This window comes from Ursus maritimus, unplaced genomic scaffold (genome assembly GCF_017311325.1).
Source record: "Ursus maritimus isolate PB19 unplaced genomic scaffold, ASM1731132v1 scaffold_34, whole genome shotgun sequence".
NCBI classification, from domain to species: Eukaryota; Metazoa; Chordata; class Mammalia; order Carnivora; family Ursidae; genus Ursus; species Ursus maritimus.
In genome coordinates this window covers 15962768-15989827 of record NW_024426008.1, presented here as the reverse complement: position 1 = coordinate 15989827, position 27060 = coordinate 15962768, and the positions used below count along the sequence as shown (strand labels likewise).

The 27060-nt window shown below is 36.5% G+C and overlaps 1 protein-coding gene across 2 annotated transcripts in view; it reads right to left on the bottom strand.

The window, feature by feature from the left end:
- Positions 1-10358: 10358 nt before the first annotated feature.
- Positions 10359-27060, bottom strand: part of ABHD17B (abhydrolase domain containing 17B, depalmitoylase) — a 48730-nt gene continuing 32028 nt past the window's right edge. For both annotated transcript variants that reach the window (XM_040620243.1, XM_008690957.2), the window contains exons 2-5: positions 20334-20803; positions 16829-17008; positions 13954-14161; positions 10359-11241 (exon numbers count right to left, since the gene is read on the bottom strand). In XM_040620243.1, the coding sequence (XP_040476177.1) occupies positions 11083-11241; positions 13954-14161; positions 16829-17008; positions 20334-20800 (1014 nt within the window). In that variant the 5' untranslated portion in view covers positions 20801-20803 and the 3' untranslated portion in view covers positions 10359-11082. The remainder of the gene's footprint in view (positions 11242-13953; positions 14162-16828; positions 17009-20333; positions 20804-27060) is intronic.

Sequence of the window (27060 nt, the reverse complement as noted above, 5' to 3'; positions counted from 1 at the left end):
TATTTCCTTTCTGCTTACCTCTCCACACCTTTGGGCCAGGAAGACTTAAACTGAGTTGTTGCCTTAATGTTGACTGTATGTTCTTGGACCAATACCTGACCACTATGGATCAGCATTTGTTTATCTGTAAAGTTGGAAGCAATGAACTACTCAATATCCAAGGTCTCTTTTGGATGTAATAGTCTCTATTGTTTAATAATTCTTCCTCTGCCCAACTGTGGAAAAAATGCTAAGAATAAACACCTACCAAATGGTTGTTAGAGAAAGGGATTTGTACTAGGAGGGGCTTCATGGGACTCAAAGCTATGATACTACCAGATTTTTTTTCCCCCTCAAATGTCCACCATCAAGGAGATATAACAGAGAAAATGTATATAGCAGGTTGATTTATTAAAAATTTGACAGGGCAAAGTAACTTCTTGTAAATTAGGTGTCTTGTTCTATCAGTCTTTGACTAAAAGTTATCCACCAGTACCCTCTGGTCCCAGAAGAATAAACAAGTCTTTGTGTCACTGATGGGCTTATCACTGAGGTCAACTATGTAGATCTTTGTTTTCAAAGGATTCATTAAGGGAGAAAATTAAGGAAGAGGACTTCACAAGTAGAGGAGAATAATTCCATTTTAGAAGATGGATATATTCCTAAACACTGCGAGAAGAATTGCAGGATAATTTATAAAGTTCAGAAGACTCAGTTTATGGGTTGCAAATGGGGAAGATTGTAGGGATGTCTATACGGAACAGGCACTAAGTGCCTTGTCTGTAGGGCTCTAACAGCCCTAATAATGGGGCACTACTAGAGTCGAGGCTTTAGAGCAACCCCTAGCCTTTGAATGGACCAAGAAGTGATTTCTGACGCAAACATAGACTGAGAATCAGGACTTCCTTATTTAGCTTAGGATCGAGAAGTAGGTTCTGAAGACTGAGACTGTTACTTGATTTTAGTGATTGGGCTTAAACCAAGTTTAATCTGGTTGTCATGGAGGAATGTATACCTGTTATATACAAATAGATATAATTCATAATATCCAATATTATCAGCAAAGACAGTCCATAATTATACTTGTGTAGCAGAGTGGTTAAAAATGATGCTCTTAAGTGCTGGCATCATGGTTCTTCTTACGGAGTATTTCAGTTCAGGTCTTCCAAGAAGCAGATGGAATTGTATGTGCAATAGACTTACTGGGGAGAAAGATGTGAAGGATAAAGCAGAGAAGGGAGGAGTAGGCGAGGAGGATCTTCAGGTTATGATGAAAATCTAATGATGACAAGAGGAGACTAGAGGAAGAATTTCCAGGATAAGCAGTAGAGTTCTGAGAAAGTCTTGGCCAGGTCCCTGAGTAAAGTTCCAGGGACTCAGATGGAGAAATCCCACGTCAGGCAAGAATGACCACACCAGTGTGCTAACCCTGTGGAGTCACTGGCTGGGGGAAGCTTGGGGAAGAACAGCCTCAACATGAATGCCACAGTGGAGACAAAGGTTTGGCAGTTGGAAGCTACCTGTGGTCTATGCTCTTGCAGCACATTCTCTTGCAGGGAGTTCAGAGGGGTGCCTGCCATGTTTTGGAAAATTATGTTTGTAAAAAACATACCAGGAGCTACTGCTGTGGGGTAGAAAGTAAGACCTGAGGCATGAGGTCCTTGGGGAAAAGACAGTAAAAGAGTGCTAAAATTTTCACCTTGATAGGATTAGAAATTTGGGGGCATGATTCAAGAATAAAGGAGACACAGTTTGAACACAGGCAGAAAAATGGCTAAGGGCCCTTTTACAAACAGGGGTATCTAATATCCAGAATTAATTTTATTACGTTCTAAATCCCCACCACTCCAAACCTTAAATAAAAACTGACACATGTACAATTGCCCCATGGGATTGTATGTGTGTGTGTTTGTGTGTAAATCAAGGAAATAAGTTGAATTCTATCTATGAGTCATCAAGATACAAAACAGAGACTTTGTACATGGAAAAGAAAGACAATCCATAACTGAATTAATTCCGTAGAAACAGGAATATAGAGCCAAGGTGGCCACTAAAGAGCATAATCTCCCAGGAATTCACAGAAACCTTGCAAGGTCATAAGAAATTCCATAGATTGTGCAATAAGAACACTGGATCAATCTTGTCTAGTCTGTTAGGGTCCATTAAGACTGACTGCCACTACAAGGCCTTCATGCTTAGCCACTGCCAAACCACAGACCTGTATGGAGAGGTGAAACAGTGGTAAGAACATAGAGGCCAGGAAATCACATTGCTCTCCAGGGGTTCCCTCCCTTTCTGGTCCCTCTGTCTTCTAGGCAATTTCTAGTGTAATCTGGCTGATCTCTCTTTTCTCCTTCTGTACCTCTTCTACAGCAGCATGGTTTCCAGGGTCTATCACACAGAACCCCACTCTTCAGATTGGGCAAGGAAGAAACTATATAATCTGTAAAGTACTAGACATTAGTTTTCCCTGTTTTGTAAACAAGTTTTTTGTCATAAAGCCAGATGATCAGGGTCACCGGGGTGGCTCTGTCAGTTAAACATCTGCCTTCAGCTCAGATCATGATCCCAGGGTCCTGGGATTGAGCCCCAGGCTCCCTATTCAGTGGGGAGTCTGCCCCTCCCCCTACTGGTGTTCTTGCAGGCTCTCTCTCTCAAATAAATAAATAAAATCTTCAAAAAAAAAATAAATAAAGCTAGCTGATCTAATAGCATTACTCCCATAACCAACCACCTGCCTCTGGCCTGAAAGGCTTTCTTTCTTCATGTATCACAATTTCAACTGCTGCCTTGAAGCTTTCCTCAATTAATAATTACAACAATAATTTCTGTGTGAATGTCTGTCTATCAGATTATTTTAAATGTATTACCTAATTAGATCTTTGTGAAGACCCATAAAGTAGGCTGGACAAGTCCCCACTTATAGATTAGGACACGGAGGTTTAGAAAGTGTTGCATAAAGTCACACAGCTAAGAAGATAATCTAAATCTAGATAATTCTTGCTCCAAAGTTCCCTCTCTATCCACTGTATTAACTTTCCCAAAGTTCCTGCCATGTATGTAGGTAACTTCCATGATTCAGTGACTCTAGGAGTTACAATGTTTTAAGCAATGGCAGTATCTTTTTAGGAATTCCCAGAAGTAGAAGTAGACCCCAAGATAACAATTTCAGTGCAAGTAGTTTATTTGCTTCTATCTGGTTGGACAGCGAAGTTGGCTCAGATAGCAAGAGAAAGCCTTCAAGGAAAGAATACAAGTGCTGGCAGGTGGTAGCTGGGCGTGGCTGTGTGAAGTGGTAAGAGTGTAAGTGAGACACCAACAGCACCTCATTGGAGGCATCAATGAAATATTTTATACACAGTCATCATACTCATATATTCCTAATAAAAAAAATAATTAGAATTAAATATGGTATTACAATTTTAAGAGCCCTTTCACATATATCATCTCACAGGATTATCAAATGGTCCTTTGATGTAAGCAGCATTGTGCAGATGGAAAAGCAAGATGTACATTTTCTCTTCTCCATGAGGAGATATCATAAATTTAAAAGTACGTCTTTTCTCATATCAAGTTGTATTCTAAGTTCCAGTTTTCCTTATTTTGGGAATTTGTAGAACATTTTTTGGTGGGACAGGCATGGGAAGTAGGAAAATTTAACAGGTGGGAGTAATGAAGAATGGTTTTGGACCCCAATCTAAAAAACCTTTTTCTCAGAACTATAGGACCTAAAATAGCATATTAGAACTTAATTAAAAAATAAACAAAGCTAATATTAGTTATAATCAGAAAAGACAAATCATGTATAGATGAAACTTAAGTCAATTAAATTTGTTCATTTATACACATTTTAGGTCATATTATGTAAGAAGGAACATTTTTTTCAGTAAGTGATTTAAACCAACATGTTCCTCCTCACCCCTTCTCCAAGTCTGGCAAGATGAGCTTATTTCAATGAAGCCACCACTGGGAGTACTGGGAGAACCCTAGGACAGTCAGAGGCAGATTTTATATTTTCTAGCTTGTGTTTCAAGGTGGCTAAATGATGGACAACCCTTTTAATGAGATTTTCTCTTCTGGGTTGAACTGCTGTTTGTAAGGATTTTTCCACTGATGCTTGGATAAAGCAAAGGAGTGACTCTGCTCTTAAAACATTATAATGAGAGGGGCGCCTGGGTGGCACAGCGGTTAAGCGTCTGCCTTCGGCTCAGGGCGTGATCCTGGAGTTATGGGATCGAGCCCCACATCAGGCTCTTCTGCTATGAGCCTGCTTCTTCCTCTCCCACTCCCCCTGCTTGTGTTCCCTCTCTCCCTGGCTGTCTCTATCTCTGTTGAATAAATAAACAAAATCTTAAAAAAAACAAAACAAAAAAACCCCCAACACATTATAATGAGAAAATAAAAAACAGATTATGACAAGAACTTGGTCAAGATATAGCTTCCTGCAGGCCATGTTTTTGTTTTATCATAAAGGCAAATCTTGTATTACATTATGAAATTAAAGGATTTACATTTTAAAATCCTTGATAAAAAGGATGAAATCTTATTGTTTATTAACATGCTAGTAGTTTTAAAAGTTTTAAAAGTTAAACATCAAACCTCCAAGAAATTAAATTTAAATAATTCTTTTATCAGTGGAGAAGCACTGTGATTGAAAAAATGTATTCAGGATTTTAAAATTTAATTTTAGTAAAAATGAGCACTCCGATTTAACACTGCAGACCAAATCTCTTCTGAAACCATGAGATTTTCATTTCAGCTGTCCCAGTGTTATTTGTTTGTCCTGCCTCCTGCCTTTCCAGTTTAACTCTCAAAACTAAGAACACAAAGGCAGTATGTTTAGGGACAATAGGACACATTTGGAGCCAAAGCGTCAAGGGAGCAAAGCAGGGTTGGACAAGACAAAAGGTGCATTTGCTCTCATTTGCTATGGTTCATCCAGCTGTTGTTGCCTTCCTAGCCTGACCAACATTTTAAGCCATGTCAGATAGAACTTTTGGTTGCTTTAGATTCTACCAGTCCTATAAATATGGCCAGTGTAAGAAATGGGCCAGCATTTATCACAGAGTTGCACGGACTCAAGTTCTCTGCAAATTTGCTAGTATATTGGCACATTATAAAGAATAAATATTCCCTAAAAACGATCTAACAGTAATTCATGGATTGACATTCATTTCTATACGCAGATCCACCCTTACAACACAAACAACCCCTTACATTTTTATATTTCTTTAGAGCACTGAAAGTATTCCCATTTAGTATTATCATTTGATCATTATAGTAAACCTCTAATGTCAACAGAATGCATATTTTCAATATTACCATTTAACTGAAAATGAAAACTCTGCCTCCCAGACATTAATTAGTAGGTCTAAGATTTTAAGAGCTAACCCACCCTCCAACCCCTCTTGCACTGTTAATTTGCTAGTTTTTTTCTCTAATAATTTAAAGATACAAAAGGAAAATATAAAGTCACAGCTCTGAATTATGAGGAAAAGTCCTACCCCTTTGGAACATTTTCATCTCTTAATATTAATTTAAGTGTCAGGAAGCTTTCAGTGACAGGTAAGGATAAAGAATATAGAGAGAGGGAAAGACACATTCTCTGCCCTTCAGTTTCTCGCCCTAATAGATAAAGGTAAAAGATAGTGTCCTGGAGGGCAGATCTACAATGTGAAAGCATGTGTCTCTGGGGGTCTTCTTTCTTTACAGTGCTCTGTAGGACACTGTTTAGAGATCTAGAACTGGTAGAAATAAAAGAGCCTGTACACAGTGCAGTGTCTCTTGTGTCTCATTCCATCTTTTTGGAATGGGGCTTCAAGTCGGTATTTTCTGTGAAACAATGGGAAGGCCCTGAAAGACTGCTGCTGCAGCCACTAGCTATTGTTAGGCTTTCTTACGAAGTGCTCTTTTATATTATTTTAATCAATGTTTTTTGCTTATTTCTCTTCAGTTCAGGAGCACAAAAATGAAGAAACCAAATGCAATGAAAACAAAGGCTTAATGAGTGCTGAAAAGTCAAGACTAACTCCTGATCATACTCCCACCATTATGGCCGATTTCTAGCATTTAAAAAACATTTCCACAGTATTTACTCATATTTAAATTATTAACCCAGTCTTTTAATTTTTAAAAATTTTTTGATAGTGATCCAGGTATCTCATGAATTGTCAAGTACTCCTTAACTGACAGGATGTTTGGGCTGTATTTGTGTCTACCCTACCTTTCTCCTGATTGTGGATATTTGTTTGGAAGGATTTATTAGTCTTGAAGCATACTGCTTTGTTTCCTCCTATCCTGCTTCTTTCTGAAATGGATTAGCCTGTTCCTTCATTTTCAACGTCACTCTGAATTCTATTCCATATTCCTTCGTGTTTGCAATTGCATACCTTTTGTCTTCATGTCTTTAAAGAGGAGTACTTTCAAATTCACCATCTTAGTCAATGACGGTTATTAGTGCTAAGCTCAAGGCTGAGTGTGCATACTACCACTTCATATGTTCCCTCTTAAGTTTCTCAGATTGGTGCTAAATCGTTTAGAAGTCACTGTTTCAACATTGGCAACACTGGAAATGGAATGTCGTTCTGTTTCTTGAAAATTCATAACTTTTTAAAAACAAGAGTCATAGAAGAGAATAGCAATAACATTTGCCAGAGAAGCAAGCTCCTAGCAGCCTGCCCTAGAAATCCAGATCTTCTAAATGGAACCCAATCCCCTGGGCAGGCAGCGACTAATGCTTACCTCAAGGTAGGGTAGCCTCGGTCTTCGCTGTCAGACTGTAGCTCATAGCATGGTTTTCAGAGCTTCAAAAGCGGAGCCATGTTGCTCTTAATTTAGACATACTTAAAGTAGTTCAGTTATATTTGGTTTCCTAGATAATCTGAATAGAAACAGAGAAATATCAAGTTAGAGCAGAGGAAATAAGCTCACAGAAGCAACTGGTGGCAGTTAACACTCTGAAAGGCCAACAGAGGAAACTTGAAAGCAAACACTGGAACCTGAAAAGCAATGCAGCCTGGGGCCCACTAATTAAGAGCAGATGACCAAATTTATAATCATTGTAGCCCTTGAATTGAGAAAACTGGGAGAGAAAGATGACGATATTTGAAAAATGGCAAAAACAAAAACCTACACACCCAGGAACCCCAATGAAGAGACCCACAGATAGACATATCAGAGTAAAAAGGCTAAAAATCAAAGACAAGGAAAATATCTTGGAAGAAGCTGGAGAAAAAGTATCACTTACAATGAAGCCCAGTCAGATGAATGGCTGACTTCTNAGCAGGAACAATGAAAGCCAGAAGGCAGTGGGAAAACATTCAAAGTGCTCAAAAAGAATACTGTCAACAAAGACTCTGATACCCAGCAAAGGTATCTTTAAAAAATGAATGTGAAATAAAGACTTTCCCAGGTAAACAGAAACTGAAAGAATTTGTTGTCAGGCCAACTCAACAAGAGATATTTTAGGAAGTACTTCAGATGGAAAGCAAATGATGTCAGACAGTACCACAAGACCAGAGAACCCCGTTAAATATAAATGCGAATTTTTTCTCTTTTCTTAAATGAGTTAAAAAGCAATTTCATAAAATACGTACATACAGTTGACCCATATACAACATGGGGGTTGGGGTACCATTCTGCTACACAAACATCCATGTATAACTTTTGACTCCCACAAAACTTTACAGAGCCTTACCAAATAACATAAACAGTTGATTAACATGTTTTATATGTATTATATACTGTATATTTACAATAAAGCAAGCTAGAAATGAAAATGTTATTAAGAAAATCGTAGTCATCGGCACCTGGGTGGTTCAGCTGGTTAAACATCTTCAGCTCAGGTAATAATCCCAGGGTCCTGGGATCGAGCCCCACATTGGGTTCCCTTCTCCCTCTGCTGCTCCCCCTGCTTGTGCTCTCTTGCTCTAATAAAATTTTAAAAAATTGTTAAGTAAAATTAATGGTACTATTCTGTATGCATTGCAAATATCTGCATATAAATGGACTTCTATAGTTCATATTTGTGTTATTCAAGCGTCAACTGTAACCTATTACTGGGCCTACAATATTTAGAAGTGTAATACAAAGCTGTAACAAGCTGAGGAAATGAGCACAGATGGTAAAGTAATAATTGTTAACAATGCATTATTAGGTTTGTAACAATAACAGATGTAATACATTGGGATTGCCTAGAAAATACTTATTAGACTTGGTACTCAATAACATTTTAGGTATTATAACCTAACCTCCCAAAAAACCCACAAAAAACTCATCCAGGGGTGCCTGGGTGGCTCAGTCGTTAAGCATCTGCCTTCAGCTCAGGGTGTGATCCCAGGGTCCTGGGATTGAGCCCCACATTGGGCTCCCTGCTCCGCTGGGAAGCCTGCTTCTGTTCCCTCTCTCACTGGCTGTCTCTGTCAAATAAATAAATAAAATCTTTTAAAAAAAAAAAAAAAAAAACAAAAACCCCCCCCCCCCCATCATCCAAATAAAGGAATCCTTTACTGGCTTTTATTTGCTGCTCCACCAGCCAGGCTATAAACTTATTTGGAGTTCTTTTTCTGTGGTCCATCCTGGGATCCAGATTTCAGAAGCCCAGACTTTAAAAAGAAGAGCCAATTTCTGAGAGTGAAAATAAGAACAAGTTTTTTTCTTTTTTAATCACAAAAAAATAACATAGCAACATGGAGGATGTCTAAGAAAAAAACTCATCTATAAACCCATTACCTCAACATAATCATTCTCTTTTATTCCATAGGCATTTATATTTTATTTTACAGAAGTATAACAATTTATATTTTTGTTTTTCAACTGGGATTCTATACTTTAGGAAATTTATCATTTTTGATAGCATCACATGTATACAGGGATATATAAGCTACTTTCTTGGGTCTCTTTCCTACCTGCTCAACCTGTTTTCTCATGGTAGACTTAGAAGGCCTGGAACCCAAACTTCCAGACTTCAAAGAGCTGGGGGATAAGGGGAGCAAAATCTCTGAACTTTGGTGAAGCAATCTAGATGACCTCTGGACATTGCCAGCTTTAAACATTAATATACCTACACAATTTGAAATTATTTAAATACATATTTCATCTGAGTAAGATTTATATTGTAAATGCTAACTAGAAGTCTTGATTTATAGTCCATGAATCCACCATACTTTGAATAATTTGGAACAGAGCAGTACATTTTAAATTTTAAAATTCAGATACTCCTTGGGGAACATGGGTGGCTTAGGCAGTTAAGCGCCTGCCTTCGGCTCAGGTCATGAACCCAGGGTCCTGGGACCGAGCCTCACATGGGACTCTCTGCTCAGCTGGGAGCTGCCTTCTCCCTTCTGCCTACTGGTGCTGTGTCAAATAAAATCTTAGAATTAAATTCAACTACTCCTATATCCACAGACCTACCCACTACCCTTCTTACTGCCTCAATGCAATACACTACCTTAAGCAGTAATTTTGTGGGGATTAAAAAAACCCCTCAACTTTGAAATTAACCTAGGACAATAGCTGAAACGTGCACTATATCAGCAGATACAAAATATCACAAATTGTTAAAAAACAGCATTTTCCCCGTATAATTTTAATGTATTTCTCTAATAAGAATTTCATTTAAATCGTACTATTAAAGCATTTTTTTAAGTGTTAAAATGGTATTATGACTATTTAGTACATGGCCTACTAGACAAATAGGAGTAAAATAATTTCAAGTCCATCCGGTTTCTAATTAAAGAATCAGTTTAGCAGCTTTTAGCTCACTAACATTTATAAAGACTATGCTTTACTTCCTGTTTTTTTTTTTTTAAACTAATGTCTAGTGGGTCATTCCCAGGCTTGAGGTATTTGCTTCCTTCCTTGGTATTACTCATTCAACTACTCAGTCAGATGCATAACCTATTTAAGAGATGTAGTAGACAAATGCCTTCTCTCCACATCCTGCCTATCAAATCACAATTCTAAGTATTCTATGTGTAGCTCCTTTTTTGGTTACTGGACACTTGGCATGTACATCACCATTAGAATTTAACATGCTACCACAATAACTATAATGCCTGTTTAAAATTAAGGCAAAAAATTAAAAGCCCACCCACATTTAGTAATAACTGCTTTGATACTTTTTTCAATGTAATTGCTTATTCTCAGCATTATATTTGTAGTAAATGTGTTGCTTAAACATTTGACTGTTTATTCATGTGACTATCTAATTTTCAATAGTTTTAAGACAACCCTAGTAAAAATGGATTAATGTTAAAATAAATACATAAATCATTGTTTTGATAAATGTGAAAGGCACAACCTACCAACTTAGTATTCAATGAATAATTAGCCGGTAAGGAGAAACCTAAGAGCCATTTAAAAAATAAAATCATGATTAATACTGGAGAGCAAATACATTTATGTCATATTATAATTCAAAAGGATCATTGGTGTATTTGTCCAGATAAATTTGATGAAGAGAAGTACAGTACAATTAATGGCAATCGTATTATACATTTTGGCAAAGTTACTTTTGGGTTTGTTTCCTCAGCTGTAAAATGAAGGGATCAAGCTATTTCATATCTAAAGTTTTTAAGATTTAGGAGTTTGTCTGGCTTTCCATAATACCTGTTCATGAAAAATTTTTGTCATATAGAATGTCTAAATGCACCAAGAACATTCTATTTAAAGGACAATTGAGGTCAGTTTGCAATTTTTAAAATTTATTTTCGCTTTTCAAGCTTTCTTAATGTGAGCAATACCTATATATTTATAGAAATCACCAAGAAAAACTACTGCAATACGTTCTTAGGTAGGACACAGAAGTGGTAAATTTGAGTAAGGCAGAAAATCTGGAAATGTAGATTATAAACCAATTTATTGAAGTTCTTATTCTGCTTTACGTACTTGAAGACACGGCAGGAGCTACGTACACTGCCAACCACTTCCCCAGGGTTAGGGCTACCATCCAAATTACACCATGTTGGGATGCACAAAAGACAAGTATCCAAGCAAGTTACCTGAGGCTACTCTAGCCCAGGTTAAAAATTGATATGAGTTGTTACAGATGAATGGGGTTGAGATTTTCACTACATTAGAAACATAAGGGATTGTATCAGTCCGTCAGTTCCATCTCTTCATTTCCAGTGAGGAAACTGGTCCAGAAAAGTGACTTGGCAAGGCCACAGATCTAATTGATGTCAGGTGAGAAGAGAACCCAGATCTGCTTGCCAATTCTTCTACATGATACTGTCTTCTGGATACCGCAGGGCAGGCAATGCTCTGAAAAGGTAGGAGAAATCTAAATGGAATATAAAATCTTAAAGGGGTCATTACATAGCCCATCTAGTTCAAACTTCACATTTAAATCTGCAACTTCTTCTACAGCACTGTGTTAGATGTTATTCATCTTCTCCCCAGTGATAAGATCCTCTTCAACCCTAAGGAGGCAATCCCTGTCATAGACAAATAACAGCTTGGTTCTTTCTTACACTGAGCTCTAACCTGCCATTTTGAAACTTTCACCTAGTTGTACTGAGTCAAATACCTCTCAAATACTTGAACACATGCCTCTCAAATACTTGAACACAGCTATCATTCCTTAGTTACGTAATTCTCCAGTTGGTCTTTGGGTTTTAGTTTGTGGGACTCTTTCCAACTTGGTAAAACATCCCAGGATTTACTCTAATTTGTGAATATCCTTTCACTGTATCCTGAAATGAAATTAGTATTTACAAATGTGGTTTGACTAGCCCTTTGTATGAGATTATCACCCCATGATGAATTTTTCTGCACCCTAAAATTACAGCCAAGTATAACAGGCTCACGTTATTTCTAGCAAACTAAAAATATCCAGTTTTTTTTTCATCTATAAACTCTTAGTAAATGCAATTTCATATTCCTATCGATGGCATTCTATTTATCTAGGATAATAATCAGGGTCTATGACACCAGGTAAGATTGTGCCCCTAAATAATTTGCCAGCCTCAACTTTATGCCATCTGTTCCCCCTTGACTTCTGGCCAGACATTTTATGCTTCAAAAGCACTGTCCTTCCTCTAGGCTTCCACATACTATTCCCTTCAGCCAGCAATTATTTCCCTTGGCCACGAGGTTTAGTCATCCTTCAAAGTTCGTATCAAATCTAACTTCTTTGTGAAACTCTTCCTTGCCCTTCTCCCAACGTTCCCCTCCATGAAGTACCATTTACCTGTTATAATAAGCTACAAATCTCCCTCAGCCCTTATCCAAATAGTAATACTTGTGCAATAAGGTGTCTGTGTCCTTGGTTACACTACACTGTGAAGTCTATGAAGACATGGTCAATGTCTACCTTTATCTGGCATAGAGTATTACATGATTTAGACATTCAATAAATATTTGTTGAATGAATGAATACTGAATTAGTATGATCAATATTTTAAATTTAACAAGTAATCAAAGAAAACATATAGCTAAACTCTGGGGTATAGGTTGTACAAAAAAAGGAATTGTACAGGCTCCAAAATAATCTTGAGAAGAAACCTCTCCAAAAAAAGAAGTGATGATAAAATTGAGAAAACTACACAACTATGTTCTATAAAGGTGAATGGTAAATGTTTTCAGTTTTATGGTAAGGGATGGGAAGCATGGAAGAAGGCAAACAAGCACAGCTGGGTGGTATATTTGTTGTTTTACTGTTAATTTGACACATCTGAACCAAAGCATTCACAATACTTGATATACTTTGAAGAGAATCATATACTATAGTCTTAGACATAACCACAGAACAAGCAGAACAATTAAAACTACATAAGGCCTTAAAATATATCCACAGTGTGTATTATTTCAATATTCATTCATTTACAAATTAGACTACATACCGTTAATTTTATTTTTATTTTTCTTTCGTTGTTTTATTCAGGCAGGATTCATTCAAGGAAAGGCAACTTAGTTTTTGTGTGTGAGCTTTGTTTTTTACTACATTGGTTAATATAAAAGTTATGAATTAAATGTTCTCTTATCTCCTGTATCCAGGAGTGAATCCATGAAATTCTCAGATAGTAATCTAAAACAATAGATCCTATTAAAAATAGCCAAGGTGAAAAATGACCAAATAGCCAGCCTGTTTGTGGTCTTGAAGAACATCTAATGGACTCTCAGATTTTCTTATAATGAAGAGTACTGCAATTCTATGAGATTAGTCAAAATTTAAAACAACATTGCGTACAAAATCATTCTTAAAGCTCTAAATGCCTTTTAAGTAACAAAAATGAGAATTTTAAGTAGTTGCCTCACAGTACCAAACCTATAAATCAGAACTAGTTAAAATTCAGTGCTATCATGACTTCTCATTTACAAGGTAACTAGTTGGTAAATTAATAGATGGCATAAAAATTAAGACTTACATCATTTTTTTCAAGGAGAAAATGTATGATAACCAGGAAATACAGAAAATTCAATGCATTTTACAATAAAGTAACTGTTTAAACCTCAATCCCTGTACAACAGGGTTTAGGCTATCTCTAGTGAACTTGCACGTTTTCATACAGTTTATTCTACTATGAGTACTTGAATCATTTTAGATATACAGCTTTTTATTGAAAGAATATTACATTTGTATACCTGGATAAGATTTAGTACATTGAGATGTTTTAAAAATATCTATAAATTTGTTTCTGATATGCAAAAGCATTTGGCAATACTTTTACAGCATTTGATTTTATAGAATTAAAATTTCATACAGTACTCATTTTGATGTTTAAAAAAAAATTCACAGAAAAAATATAAATTACACAGCCTGACTGCATGATACTGTTATTTCCAGTTTCTAGTTCTGGTAATAAAAACCTTCATTAAGTCTGTTAACAAATCATTACCTGTACATTTATGAAGGCAACTGACATGATTTGCAAACAAAACCTTCAGGTTTTATGTTATTTACCAAAGAGTGCAGTTCAGCAAGAAAAAAAAAAAACCCAGTATGCAAATTTACAGAATATTTTACAAATTTACCAGTTCCTGTGACACAAACTGTTTCAACCTTTCAAGGTACTGTCCATAAAGTTCCACATCATTGTGACCTGCCCCTTCAACCCACAGAGGCTCCACAGGTCTTTGGCAACGCTCAAACAGTGCGAGGCCATGTGAAAAGTCAATGACTTCATCTTCAGTCCCATGAATTATTAATACTGGAGAGGTTATCTTAGAGATTTTGTCAATGCTGTAAGAAAAGAGGGGAGAGAAAGTCAATGAATTAGCTATGAAAAGGAACGTATGACAAGTTTTCTTGCAACATCCCAACAGATCATTCAAATACCAGAACGGTCTTTGAATCAACCCAGAAAAAATGGATGCCTCTTGGATTTCAAGTAAGATTTAAAAGTCACTTTACATACTTCTTATCTTAAGATTGCCCAAGGAAGCTAACTTCATGCACTTCTGTTTTGAGGGAATCTTTCAATGGTTACCAGCAACCTACTGCATGCACCTTTCTACAATGTTTAGAGAAACGTAGGTTGGAAGGAGAGGAGGAAACTAAGAACTATTTAAGTATGTGCTAACTTTATACCTCTGGGCACTCCTGTTTTTTTCTCCCTCTTAATCTACTAAAATGACAGCAAAGTGTTTTTTGTTTTGGGGTATCAACTCACAAAAATAGGGAGAATATAATAAAACAAAATTTTGGAGCTGGAAAGCAGATAAATGAGTGGGATAACAGATTAACAGTGTGGGGGAAAAGCCAATTTTAAGGGAATAGACGGTAAAGTAAAGAAACAATCCAATTTATATCATGGATAATCCAGAAGGCTAGGAACTGACATGGCGATGAAGGCAGGTGACAGGAGTCTATAGAATTTGTTTGAAGTCCGTTTAACAAATATGTCCCTCTCCAGGTGTTTTCCCCTTCTTTTTGTAGATTGGTAGCTGTACTCTACCCAAAACTGAAGGTTTTGTGGACCAGGGACTTGTGAGGCACAGTTTAAGGCAAGAAGTAAACATGTATGTGTAAACACACACACTGCTGCTATGAACCCATTTTCTGTACTGGGTTCCCAGAATGCTGGCAGCCAGGCCTTCAATCCTCCAGGGAGAAGTTTTAGAAAGACTCCTTGTTGGAGACTATATACACCTTAAAAGACAGAAATAGTGACACAGTGTGGGATCCCCAAGTAACTGATTTGACCAGATCACTGTATAGTGAAGCTCACTCTCAGCAAGACTCAACCACCTGCTTCAGATCAGCTCTTTAGTTCCTCATTCTTACGTATGAAGAGACAACCAAGAATTATCATCAGACATCAGAGAATACGTTAAATATTAGAGAGAGATCAAAACAATTTTAAAAAGGCAACTTGAGGGGGCGCCTGGGTGGCACAGAGGTTAAGCGTCTGCCTTCAGCTCAGGGCGTGATCCCGGCGTTCTGGGATCGAGCCCCACATCAGGCTCTTTCGTTGTGAGCCTGCTTCTTCCTCTCCCACTCCCCCTGCTTGTGTTCCCTCTCTCGCTGGCTGTCTCTATCTCTGTCAAATAAATAAAATAAAATCTTTAAAAAAAAAAAAAAAAGGCAACTTGAAGGAGATATAAACTATACAAAGAGACCTTACAAATTTTAATGCTTAAAAAAAAAAAAACTTCCCAAAGAGAGAAAGGTGTTATAAAATGAGGATACAATCTTGAAAAAGGAAATCTATGAAATAATTCAAGGCTGCACTTGGTAAGGAAAAATGCTTTGGTATATTATTTGGTATCAAATGTTCAATAGTAAAGGAATTATAACAAATTTATATTCTCTTTCAAACAGTTTGCGGTTACTCTCTTTGTTGGTGTAGCAGAAATGAAAGAGGGAGCTGGACAGAGATAAAGCATTCCCCAAATACTCCCTCTATCATTTTTATTTTTCACAGAAGCAGTATAATGCACATATCTTCCAATATACCATTATCTAAAACAAAAACCCCAAATTTATGTAAAAACAAAAAACCCCCCACAGCCTAATCATATGCTCTCACCATCAGCTTCCCTAGAAAAGTGATCCCTTACTGGCTAATAATGAAAAAATTTGCTTTTGAAATGACCCTTGTTTTATAAAAAAGCAAGTGATGACTCTGGCCTTTGGCTCATCTATCATTCACAAAAAATTCTTTGTATAGCTGCCAATTGGGGAAAAGACGACAGACTGAAATTTGCCAGCTTCCCACTTCTTGCCTTCTCCCTTTGAAAAAAAGGGGCCAGCAGTTTTTTCCAATTATGAAGAGGAGCTAGAGGAACTTTCATCTTGTCTTGAGGAGTAGTAGTCCTCCCTTCAAATTTGAATAAAACTGTGTCTGCAGACTTTGTGGTGGCAATATTTATTCAAGTTAATTTAAGACAGAACTTTTTTGCAGTTCACTTCTTTTATAAATCAGCTATCATTAAACGCCATTCACTACTTTTCATGCACATGTCTCATTTTCCCTTTACTCTTCCTCTCGTCTAGTATTGTCTCATTGAAAGGTACCATTATTCATTAACAGCTCAAGTTAGAACCCTGGGAATTACATTCAGGCTCTTTTGTTTATCATCCTCTATTCACTCTGACAGTTCTGTCAATTTCATTTCTCGAATTCATTCTCTTATCTCTAATACTACTAATTAGTGCCACTCTGCCACACTCTGGGTATAAGGCCCTCAGCTCTTTTCATCAGGATTATTATCGCTCAAATATTTCAGCCTCCTGACTGGGCTCCTGCCACCACCCCTTTTCAAAAATTTATTTTCAACAATTTCTGTAATATATGTGAAATAGAAGTTCATGGCTGAATGAATTGTATTATGAATACCTTAAGTGATGAAAAAAAATGCCCTTCAAGTTTCTTTGAATTAAACAATTTTGAATATTGATACTTACTTTGGGAATGCATCAAAACAGTAGGTCTTCTTGGTATCAGGAAAAGCAACTCGCATTCCCGAAGTCAAAGGAGAATGAAGAATAACAGCAGCACTCTCATACCGAGCAGCAAGATCCACAGATGGTACTGTCCCTATACTTTGGCCATATATAATCACATTTTCAGGGCGAATGCCGTATCTACAAATTCAGAAATTAAAAAAAAAAAAGGGAGAGTTGGACTGGCATAAAATATGCAATCATTTTCTAAGGACTTAATCTTATAATAGAATGACTTAAAATGAGACAATGTCAAACTTATATTTAAAATATGTTTCTTAGTCATCATTATGATATTTACTGCTATAATATTATCTATATTCTTAACTTATTTCATCTGTTTCCTCTTTTGGAAAATAACTGCTGAGGTCTTTTAAAATTTCAAACTTTTCATTAAATCATTTATGCAATTCAATATGGCATATGGTTGACTAAATCCTTAACATATCACATCACTAATATTTTACACACTGATGTTTAATAGACATTAACTGTCTATTTTCCATTCAATATAACTAAAGTTCTTTGTTTAGACATCAAAAATGGCTCATTTTATTTTTTGAAGTTGGTCATAGTGATGAAAAGTGCTACTACATATGGTTACTGTATGGAATGAATAAAAAAATATTTAGCTGAAAGCAAATTACAATTTTTCTTGAAAGGTGCCTTTACTATAGACTAATGATTGGTAAAACAAACATATAAAAGAGAATTTCAAATGCCTTATGACTCAATTATGAACAAACTTCATGCTAAAATCTCGAGTACTGCCTTATACCGTTTAAAAATGCTGTACATCTAAACTGGTCAACTCATTGCCTCAAATGTATCAGATATAATCTACGTTCCAAGCACTATTACTTGTCTATGGTATAAGATCAAATATGCTTTTCCACTTTAGAAGTCTGAGAGCAGTCACTTCTGGATGCTAAGGGCAATCTGCACAACAGCATCTGGTCTTTTGAAAAGGTAATGGAGCTTTCCAACTATCTAAACGTGAAAAAATAGCAAGACAAACCCCATGTGCTTCCTCTGGCCCTTTCCAGGGTCCCAGGGCTCTTTGAACTATCCAAGTAATGACATACTTCCCCATAATTTCTTCCAATCAGTCCTACATAAGCATTTAGATACGCCTCAGAGGTTGGGCTCCATCTACTCCAGACTGACTCTATAAGTAAACTTGGAAAAGCCTTTTTCTTTACAAAGACCTGACTGAAGTTATGAAAATGAACATTTGCAGCATCAGCGTTAACTCTTGAGGCTGTATGGTTGCTGTTAGCTGAATAGCAGCACTGTTGGTGGCAACTATGGGTTTTAGGCTAATGTTAGCAATGGCAAGGCTCCAGAGTAGAAGCAGCTGCCAATTTAGCATCAGAGAACTCAAAGCAATAACAGAATTTCAGAATAGTACAACTCAGAAAGGACTTTAAAGACCATCTAATCTAGTTCAGCTGCTTACGAAGCAGATGTTCAAAGTCAGAGTAAGTCAGCCGCAGGCCTATAATTAGAACCCAGGTACCCTGACTCCCAGTCCAGTGACTTCTTCATTATAGCACATAGATAATGAGCCCAAAGACTGTTATACTATTTAGAAATTCTTCTACTCTGCCCTTGTTCCTCATTCATCAAGTATGTATGGTCATCAACTATGTTTAAAAAGATGAATTAAATCAAGACTAGGAATTATTTTATAATGTTTCCTTTGAACTGATATCAGACAAGGTAAAAAATAGGAAAAAGTTAACCACTTTACAAGAGCGTTTTTTTTCTTTTTAACATACACCTAGAACATTGGACACTAGTATGTTTTGGCTAAATAAAGTTATCTTTTCATGTTATTGAGAAGCATTAATAATGAAGGCTATCTGCTATACCTTAGCATCCTTAAAAACTGTTTTGTTTTTTTTTTTTAAAGATTTTATCTATTTACTTGACAGAGACAGAGACAGCCAGCAAGAGAGGGAACACAAGCAGGGGGAGTGGGAGAGGAAGAAGCAGGCTCATAGCGGAGGAGCCTGATGTGGGGCTCGATCCCATAATGCCGGGATCACGCCCTGAGCCGAAGGCAGACGCTTAACCGCTGTGCCACCCAGGTGCCCCTTAAAAACCGTTCTAATCCACTGAAGTTATACTTTAAAAGAGTGAGCTGCATCTCAATAAATCTGCCATTAAAAATATTTATTATCATATTTTCCTAACAGGTACTATACTATATTCAATTGGCTGAGTCTGGAAAGTAGGAACTCATTTATTTTTGTTTGCAGGACTGAGGGGACTGACATCATTATACCTGGAGCAGATTTTGACTCATCATTTAAGGCAGTTTTAGTTTACAAATTTCTACCATTCCCTCCCCCCCACAACTCATTACCTACTTCTTATACTACTTACCATCTTTCCTAACTCATCAGGTACATTTTCACATCATTTCAGGTGATTTAAGAATCCCCTTTACATGAAACTTGGCTATGCGAATATAGTTTGATTATATTATCTTATAGGAGTAAACATTTCTAAAGGTATTTTCTAAAAAAAAGTTATGCCAACTAACAAAATTGTGGAGGTTCTAACTGAAACCATTAGTATTTAAACATTAAATTAGGAATGATGAATTTTCTTTAAATCCTTTAGCTTTAGTCTAAAATACTTTGGAAGTCAGGCAGCTTATCAGTGGATAATATGAGGAATAACTAAGATATATTTATTTATTGTACATGAAAACCATCTGATGGGAAAAAACCCTGAAATCTACAAAACTGCAATATTCTTCAATATTGGTGACTAGGAAAGATGAAAGCAATTTCGAGTTCTCAATGTACTGTTATAACCAAAGAATAACTGACATGGTAAGAGAATTTGCTTAAATCATTTATAATAAAATTACCTTTTTTTTTTTCTGCGTGAGAGCTCTCCAAATTTTATTAGTCCAGAATGCAAAGCAAAGAATCTCACTTTTACAGAACGAATACTTTAAAAATAATTCCAATAAAATATCTGTAAGTCATACTTCTAAAAGATTTTTACATAAAATAATGCAAACCCTGGCTTATGATTTTAACAAAAAGAACCCAGCCTCTTATACCCTTAATGATAGAGTAAGTAAATGATTAGCTAAGTCATGTTATCTTTCATTCCCTTGAAATGTTCCAACTTTGATTAAACATTTTTATATCACACTCCACAGGTTTATAAAACCAACTATTTGTCACTGGCTTAAATTTTAAAGAAAATCACACACACACACACACTAACAGACATAAATGAGATCTGTCTTAAAAATCATGCTATTTTATAAAAATTTAAAATTACAATCTAAGAGCTTAATTCTTAATAGGTATATATTGGCAAATATGACCTCTACTTAGTACTTCTAAAACACGAGTTATAAAAATTACTTTTTTTATGTAAGAAAATTTTAGTTAACCATCATATTAAATGTGTAAAATAATTCCCAGTCATGATTTACCTTGTCCTAAGAGCAAGCCAAGCAGCTTCGATATCTGCATAGAGGTTCTTCTCTGTTGGTTTCCCAGAACTTGCGCCATATCCAGAATAATCATATGAGAATATATTACAATTAATCCGTGATCCCAGTCCTATGTAAAAGCTGCTCATCTGACCGAGATCAACAGCATTTCCATGTGAGAAGAGTAAAGTATACTTGGCATTGGGTGAACAACGCACAAACATGCAGGCAATTCTGTTGCCTTTACTGGTTCTAGTCATGAAACACTCAATAGCATCTTTTTCTCTAGAAGAATATTGCCAGTCTGCTCGTTCTGACAGATGTAAAGTCCAGCGACTTCCACTTTCATCACACATCAATGTGTAAGTAGGATCAGGTGGCAAAAATGCTAATTTTGAAGCAATTTTCCCAGGGCAAGGTGGACAGCAGAAGAGGCAACATAGCTCACTAAATGAAAGATTATTCATCTTCTGAAAAAGAAAAGAAGATAGCAAATGTTTTAATTTTTGAATATGGATTGTGCATTTTCATACAACAGAAGGTTAAAACAAAGGTACTGGTAAATTCTACTGGTATTCAGTGTCTACTGCTATTATTTCAAGTATCCTTTGCCCAGATTTTTGGCATCGTTCCGGAAATAATTTAAGTCCTCTGGTGAGGCAAATATTCCTGACCAGGAGACACCCATTAAATCATGTTTCAAGTAACAGTGATTATATATTATAATATTTATCCAAATATGAAAACTAATATGAAGAGGAGAGGTAATATTTGTTATTGCTCCACAGATAACAGCATAGGAGGTATGAAGTATTTTTAGAGTTGTGAGTAATTTCTGGGTTAAGTCAGTGAAATTCTCAGAATGTCGTGGAGAAGCTAGGTATTTAACATGATATAGTAAATATATAATGATACCATATACATTGCTCATTTTCATTAAATGAAGTGCTTGCTATTTGTCAGGCATTGTGCTAGGTATTCTATGTGTATTACCACATTTAGTATTCTACGTGTATTACCACATTTAATCCTCAAAACAACCCTGGTTGATCTGAGAAAAGAAATGTGCACAGTGTGAGGCAGCAGTGGAGCCAGGATTTGACAACAGGCTCAGCCACTGTCCTATATCCCTGGGCTACACTGCCTCAAAGGCTCAGAAAACAAATATTTATCTCAGAAGCCTATCATTTTAGTCATTGTGCCAGTGGCTCAAATACCTATAAAACATAAAATATATGTCTGTATGTAATTATTGCCCAAATTAAAAAGACTACAATATAAAGGCTACCAAAAAAAAAAAAGATAAAATCTGCTAAAATTTCCTATATGGTTGGATGGGAAGAAGTGAGTTACAAGGTTTGAAGTCAGACAGCTAGTAAGTGGTAGAGTTGGGATTCCACTCCAAGCTGTTTCTCCTCGAGCAAATTGTTTACCTTTGTAACCCTCATTGTCTTCTTAAGTAGATGAGGTCAATGCCTGGTTGTGAAGAACAAATACAATGATGTAGTCAGGACATCACTACAGGAAATGGCCATACAGATGGCGCACTTAAGGATGGTCCACTCTCCTGTCTTTTTCATTAGTATTTTTAAAGTACTTAGTTGATATTAAGTCAGGAACAAAAATACAGTCATACTTGTTTGCCCCACCAGCATTTCTTTTTATCTTGTCCTTTCCCAAATTCCTCTTTTTAGCAGTAGGTGACAGATTGCTTAGTCCAGGAAGAAGGCATTCAAAACACTTTCTAGAGATTTGGTGGCACCTAATGTTCTACAAAAAAAATCTAAACAGGAAGACTGGAAAAAAATGTACATCATACCATTATACCAAATGTAATTATATATGAGAAGAAACCACCTCAGGAGACTCAAGAAGTGAGAGTATTTGTAAAGAAAGAAATGCCCTTTTTACTCACTACAGAATCAAAATCTTGTTCATATGCTCAATACAAATATATTGATTTCCCAAAATCTAGTCCATATGCTCAACAGACATGTACTAATTTCCCAGTGTAAACTAATTAGGTAGAAAGAAGGAGAAACACCAGCTAGAGAAACAAAGATAGGAGTGATATAACAGGCTTTCAGGGTAAGAGAAGGGCAGGATCTTGGATATTAATAAACACCTCTACTTGCTATTCTACCTTAATTCCTTTTCAACCTTCAAAAAAATATATCATGAATAAGTTAATGTCATAGTCTAGTTGGAAAAGGGTGTGATAAAACAGAAATGACAATGAGGTGTCACCTTTAGTGGTAACTCTGGCTCCGTGAAGTATTGTACTGAGGATTCTAAGGGCATATGCAAGGCTTGGAAGGCAAAGAACATGTCATAAATTAGTGATGTCTACTATAGGATGTGGCTACAAATTTATTATCCTGGTCATGAAGATATAGGAAGGCCCAGTGAAGAGGATGGCAGGAAAGAAAGTTCAAAGGGTCAGTTTACAATAAGAAGGAGATGACCTAGAAAAAAAAGATGAGATATAAGGTACAGTATTATCAATGCTATCTGTTTAATAATCTGTCTACAGCTATTTCTTGCTTCCAATTACCTTACAACCAGCAACTGCTGACCCTCAAGAGTCTATTAAATGCTTGGTTGATAATAAGGAAGCTGTACATAGCTGTTTGTTCCTATAATTTACCTCTTGAACATGAAGACTTTCATATATGATAATAAAGTAACTTAAAAATAAATCTGGCTGGGGTGCCTGGGTGGCACAGCGGTTAAGCGTCTGCCTTCGGTTCAGAGCGTGATCCTGGCGTTATGGGATCGAGCCCCACATCAAGCTCCTCTGCTGGGAGATCACAGAGCTTGGTTAAGTGACAGAACTGATATGTGTGGCAGAATGACTCTGAAGCCTGAACTCGCAACCACTGTTTTGTGGAAAGAGTACCCACAGAAGACTGATGAATCTTGAAAAACTTATACCAAGTGAAAGGCAGTCACAAAAATCATTAGAGCCAAGTCTAGGGCTATGGAAAATGGGAGGGTTGGAGAGCAATGGCTAGAGTATGGGGTTTCTTTTGGGGGTAATGAAAATGCTCTAAAAATTTTTTTAAGTAGTGGTTGCAGAACTTTATTAATATATTAAAAAACACTGATCTGCACATTTTAAGTAAGCAGATTGTATAGTATGTGAATGACATCTTTATTTTTTAATGTAGGCCCTGTGCACAGCATGGAGCCCAATGCAAGACTTGAACTCAAGACCCTGAAAATAAGATTGTCAGACCCTTAACCGACTGAGCCACCCATGTGCCCTGAGAATTACATCTTAAAAAGCTGTTTACTGCAGTGCCTAGCTGGTTCAGTTGGTATAACATGGAACTCCTGATCTCAGGGTTGTAAATTCAAGCCCTGTCACATTGGGTATACAGATTACTTGACAATAAAATCCTTAAAAAAAAATAAAGCTTTTTACCATCTTCACCCCGCTCTCCCCCCCCAAGTCTATGAAAAGTTAAGATAATTTTGCAAAGAAAGAACTAATGTATGTATGTATTTGCAGGGTAGCTGAGAGTTTTCTCTCCCAGTTATTGAGAGACTACACACAAAGCCAAAATAATAGTAAAGACAGACTAGTGCTGACACAGAAACAGACCTAACTGTAACAGAATACAGAGCTTATAAACAGACCTATGTAGAAATGAAAATCTCATATGACAAAGGTGGTTTCTTAAAGTGGTAAAAAAAAAAAAAGGGTGAATTCTTTAGGACATGCTGGAAAAATTCACGTATTTACATAGGCAAAAAGTAGTTGGAGCCCTACCTCTCATTATGTATGCAGAACACAAACTCCAGATGGATTAACAGATCTAAAAGGCAAAACTAATAAAACTTAAAAAAAAAAAAATCTGAGAGCTAAAATACTGGCAGATTTAATTTCCTTCAAATAGAGATTTCTATTCAGTGAAAAATGCTTTTGGAATAATGATTTTCATCTAAAATTATCAGAGTTAATATCTTAAATATGAGAACTTCTACAAAAGCAAGAAAAATAAAGGTAACTCAGGAGAACAAATGGGCAAAAAATATTAATAGGCAATTTACAGGATAAAAAGGCTATCAAGTATGTTAAGAAAGGCCACTCTCACCAACTATCAGAGAAATGCAAGAAATACCACTTTAAAGCTTTAAGAAAAATAAAAGAAAACTGAGTAATATGAAGTACTGGTAAGAATAGGAGAAAACAGAAACCTTTCTGTGAACTGCTTAAGCCATTCTGTCTACCTATGACCCAGCATTCCACTTGGTAAGTACTCCAAAGAAATACTTGCAGAAATCCTTAAGGAACTGTGTCACAAGGGTGCTTGATCACTGCAGCATTATTTGTACCAGGGTATAGGAAGCAACACAGATTTCATCACCAGGAAATAAGTAAATGTTTTGGATGCAGATAATGGAGTATTATGCAGTCTGCTGGCTAGAGCTTAAAAATACAGTACTGGGTGAGAAAAAGGAATAAATTGAGATCTATACTACCATTAATGTAAATTAAAACCACACATATAAATGTTATATATTTAAAGACTAAGTATCTGAGCGGATGCTTGTGGAGGGGGAAGAGGAAAAGAGGTTGAAGGAAAGAAAAAATAAATAAATAAAACAAGAGTAGGGCTTATGTTCATAGACTGATGATGACAATGTGCCACAAACTAGACTATGAGTGCCATAGGGCAAAAATCACATTTGGCTGGGGTGCCTGGTGGCTCAGTCAGTTAAGTGTCTGACTCTTGGTTTTGGCTCAGGTCATGATCTCAGGGTCGTGAAAAACCAAGAGTTCGACACTGGCTCTGTGCTCAGCAGTCTGCTTGAGAGTCTGTTCCTTTCCCTCTGCCCCTCCCCCTGCTCATTCTCTTTCACGTCTTCTAAAATAAACATACCTTTAAAATAAAATTTTAAAAAATCGTTATCTGGTTGCTTACCACTGGGCCTTTCGTGCCAAGCAGAACACCTGACACATTATAGGGTTTCTAATATTTTTGAGTGAATGAGTTCGTAAATTATTAAGATTAACTCAATTCTCTGCACCTGAGAGACTTCCACAAAGAGAGAAGAAAGGTTTACTAAATCCTATTTTTTTTAAAGAAAATGTTTTGTGATAATTACTTAAGGTTTTTTGTATGGGAGCAAAATACAAGCAGTATAATAAAAACCTATGAACTTAATCTGGGGTTGAGGGGTGCAGGTGGGAAAAACATAGCAAGTTACCCAAATCATTCAGTGTGCTATGAAGCACAGAATAGGACAGTATCTACAGAAGAGTAAATCTTACCCTCTCAAAATCACGTCACAAAATAAAAGGTCAACTGAATGTTAAACAGATGGTCCATTGTGAAAATTAAGGTTTTCCTTTTGGCAGGAGACTCTTAAAGTTACTTCACTTATAGCAGGAAAAATTTCCTAAAATTGTAATGAATTTATTAATTTAAGAACCTGTTTCTCCTGGGGCGCCTGGGTGGCACAGCGGTTAAGCGTCTGCCTTCGGCTCAGGGCGTGATCCCGGCATTATGGGATCGAGCCCCACATCAGGCTCTTCTGCTATGAGCCTGCTTCTTCCTCTCCCACTCCCCCTGCTTGTGTTCCCTCTCTCGCTGGCTGTCTCTATCTCTGTCAAATAAATAAATAAAATCTTAAAAAAAAAAAAAAAAAAAAAAGAACCTGTTTCTCCTGATAACTTTTTCCTGCTCAATGACAAAGGAAAAAAAGATGAACATCTGAGTCCCCTCTCAGCAAAACAGGAAGACTAAGGTTAAAAAATGTCTCCAAATAGAACGACCTACTGTTATGTCCTTCCTCTCTTTTGACAGAAGAAATTATTGAAATGACTCCTGTCAATTCCTGATGTAGTAACAGTTTGGTGAAAAAAATTTTCCCTCTGATCTCCTTGTAACAGCTTCTTGGTAATGCAAATGGATGCACATCACCACCATCTAAAAAGGACAACTGATCCTTTTAGAGTTTGAGATGTTGTAATGAACAGAACTAGTACTTAAGACTTTTTAGAGAAAACATTTTAAAAATGCTTACCTCTTCATTTTGAGTGATATTTTGACAACTATATCCTAAACAGGATCTGATTTAAAGTCTTATCCAATTTAGAGCATAGGTAGGTATATAATAAACCACTCAATTTTGATATACTAGGAGTCAGGTTAAGAACTACATTCCGAAGTTGAAAATGAATTACTTTGAATTTGGCTTCATCCATGGATGAATCTGGGAAAGTATTATTACATATTCTGTTTTATGGAAGTCAGGATTTATCATGTCACTTAGAAAATTTCCAACTGCATCCAATTAGTTGAAGGCACATCTATTTAACAATCAGATTTCTGGAAGTCTCAATGATTCAGAGTAACAGCAACACCTCCTAGAGATAATTATTTTTTTAATAAACAAACCTCTGAGCCTTCAAAAATGAAAAATAATTGAAAATGAGAAATCTGCACAAAATGTAAAGACCAGTCCATTTGCCACCATTAAAAAAGAACAAACCCACTTTTTAATAAGATTTATTTATTTATTTATTTATGGGGGGGGGAGGAGAGGGGCAGAGGGGGGAGAAAGAATCTCAGGTAGATTCCCCTGCTAAGCATGGAGCCCGATGGGGGCTCTATCCCATGACCCTGAGATCATGACCTAGACAAAATCAAGAGTCAGATGCTTGACTGACTGAGCCATCCAGGTGCTCCCAAACAAACCCACTTTTGATTTTACC